The sequence below is a fragment of the Rosa rugosa genome, chromosome 2 (genome assembly GCF_958449725.1).
Source record: "Rosa rugosa chromosome 2, drRosRugo1.1, whole genome shotgun sequence".
NCBI lineage: Eukaryota > Viridiplantae > Streptophyta > Magnoliopsida > Rosales > Rosaceae > Rosa > Rosa rugosa.
In genome coordinates this window covers 42,563,186-42,565,163 of record NC_084821.1, presented here as the reverse complement: position 1 = coordinate 42,565,163, position 1,978 = coordinate 42,563,186, and the positions used below count along the sequence as shown (strand labels likewise).

Genomic DNA, 1,978 nt, shown 5'->3' with positions numbered 1-1,978 from the left:
AATGATGTAACTTCCTTGTACCGCAAAACCAAACAAGTTTGTACACAAATACTCCACTCTCCAAATCATTGCTCCCTCACCCACACCATCATTGGTTCTGAAACGCCTTTGATTTCACCCAAACCAAACTCTCAACACAAAGCAGTGAAACAGACTTCACCAACAAGCAAAGTAAAAGAAACAAAAAAGAAATGTATTGTCCCTCATTCCCAGATGAGGACAATGTCGGCAAATCATGGATAGCTCGAGGACAATGTCGCCATTTCTCATGGATATTCATATTTTACCAAAATTTCAAAAATCCCGTCAGAATGATAAAGGAAGCAGCAATCGAGTCCTTGTGGGGGCAAGAGAAGGTAGAGAAAATCGAGAAAGGAAGAAAAGAAAAACAAAAAAGTAGCTAAAGTCATTTGATTTCAGCCAGAGAACCCAGAAATTTTTTTTTTAATTAATTCAAAAAAAAAAAAAAAAACCCAAATCCAAAAGAAAATATTGATTTTTTTTTTATTTGTTTATTAATATATTTCTGTGTAGAAGAGAAGGTGGTGCTGGTGCCATCCAGTTCTTCTCCCACCCATCTCTCTCTCTCTCTCTCTCTCATCTTCTCTCTCCCTCTCCTCTCTCCCTCTTCTTCTTCTTCAAACCCATTTCTCATTTTATCCAAAATCTCAGAGACCCTGCTCTTTCCATGACAATCTGCCATTGAAAAGGCCCCCGATAATTGGCCATGAGGAGGGGACGCGGAGCCGCCGCCGTGGCTGCCAGAGCAAATGGACCGCCGGCCGAGCCCAACGGATCCAGACCCATTAAAGAGGTGAAGTACCGGGGCGTCAGGAAAAGGCCGTGGGGAAAATACGCGGCGGAGATCCGAGACCCGTATAAGAAGAGCCGGGTCTGGCTCGGGACCTTCGAGTCCGCCGAGGACGCGGCTCGGGCCTACGACGCCGCCGCCCGGGTCCTCCGCGGACCCAAAGCCAAGACCAATTTCCCCACCTACTCCAATCATCTCTGTTACAACAACCCCGCCGATCCCAACCTCGACAGCAAGCTGTTCGGGTCGGGTTACGGGTTCCACGACGACAGCCCGGTGGGTCCCGCCAGGCCCGCGTCGAGCAGCTTGAGCTCCACCGTCGAGTCGTTCAGCGGGCCCCGGGCGGCCCCGCAGCGATCTTCTGCGACGATCGCGGCGGAGTCGTCGCGGCGGAAACAGCCGCGGACGCCGCCGATGGATCCGGAGGATTGCCACAGCGACTGCGACTCGTCGTCCTCCGTGGTTGAGGACGACGGAGAATTCGCGTCGTCGTTTCGGAAGCCGCTGGATTTTGATCTTAATTTCCCACCGTTGGATGAGGTCGACGCGGTAGGAGGGGACGGGCAAGATCTTGGGTGGACTGCTCTGTGCCTCTGATTACTTATTTCGATGCTGATGATGACGATTATTTGATGAGCAAGATGATCGATGATTCAATACTCTTCTTCTAAAACTTAAAACATCTTTGGGTTAATTTTCGCCTTCTTTTTCTTGTTAGATAAGATAAAATGATCTTATTTCTGTATTATGGCATTGTGTTTGATGAGAATGACCTTTTTATTTTTCTCATTTTTAGAGTAGAAACAGATGATCATGAGGATCTTGATGTTGTTGTTGTTGTCAATGTTATGTATTAGGGTTTGTAAAATGTGGGATCTGGGTTTCTCCAATCTCACCTAGCTTGTTGTTCACAAAGTTACATAAAGACTTATCTAATGAGGAAATGAAGATTTGAGGCTATTTTCTTGTTCTGTTTTTCCTTCACCTTTTACTTTTAGCAACAAATCTATATGATTTGGGCACACATTTATGCTCATATTCAGATTTCTCTTCCTATTATTGCAACTTTTGTGAAGAATATGATGTGGCTCAATTTGCATGGGCAGCCTTGGCTAATGGAAGAGCACAAAAAGCATATATAGCTTGTACCCAATTGAAGAAATTTTA

General features: G+C 45.8%; 1 protein-coding gene across 1 annotated transcript; it reads left to right on the top strand.

Moving 5' to 3' along the window:
• Nucleotides 1-540: 540 nt before the first annotated feature.
• On the top strand, nt 541-1,771 carry LOC133734089 (ethylene-responsive transcription factor 3-like). Its single transcript, XM_062161738.1, has one exon. It carries the CDS (start codon nt 728-730, stop codon nt 1,406-1,408), a length of 681 nt encoding a protein of 226 aa, XP_062017722.1. The 5' UTR covers nt 541-727; the 3' UTR covers nt 1,409-1,771.
• The last annotated feature ends 207 nt before the right edge of the window (nt 1,772-1,978 follow it).

Coding starts and splice junctions, on each gene's coding strand:
- LOC133734089 (XM_062161738.1), top strand. CDS start 728: ATGAGGAGGGGACGCGGAGCCGCCGCCGTGGCTGCCAGAGCAAATGGA.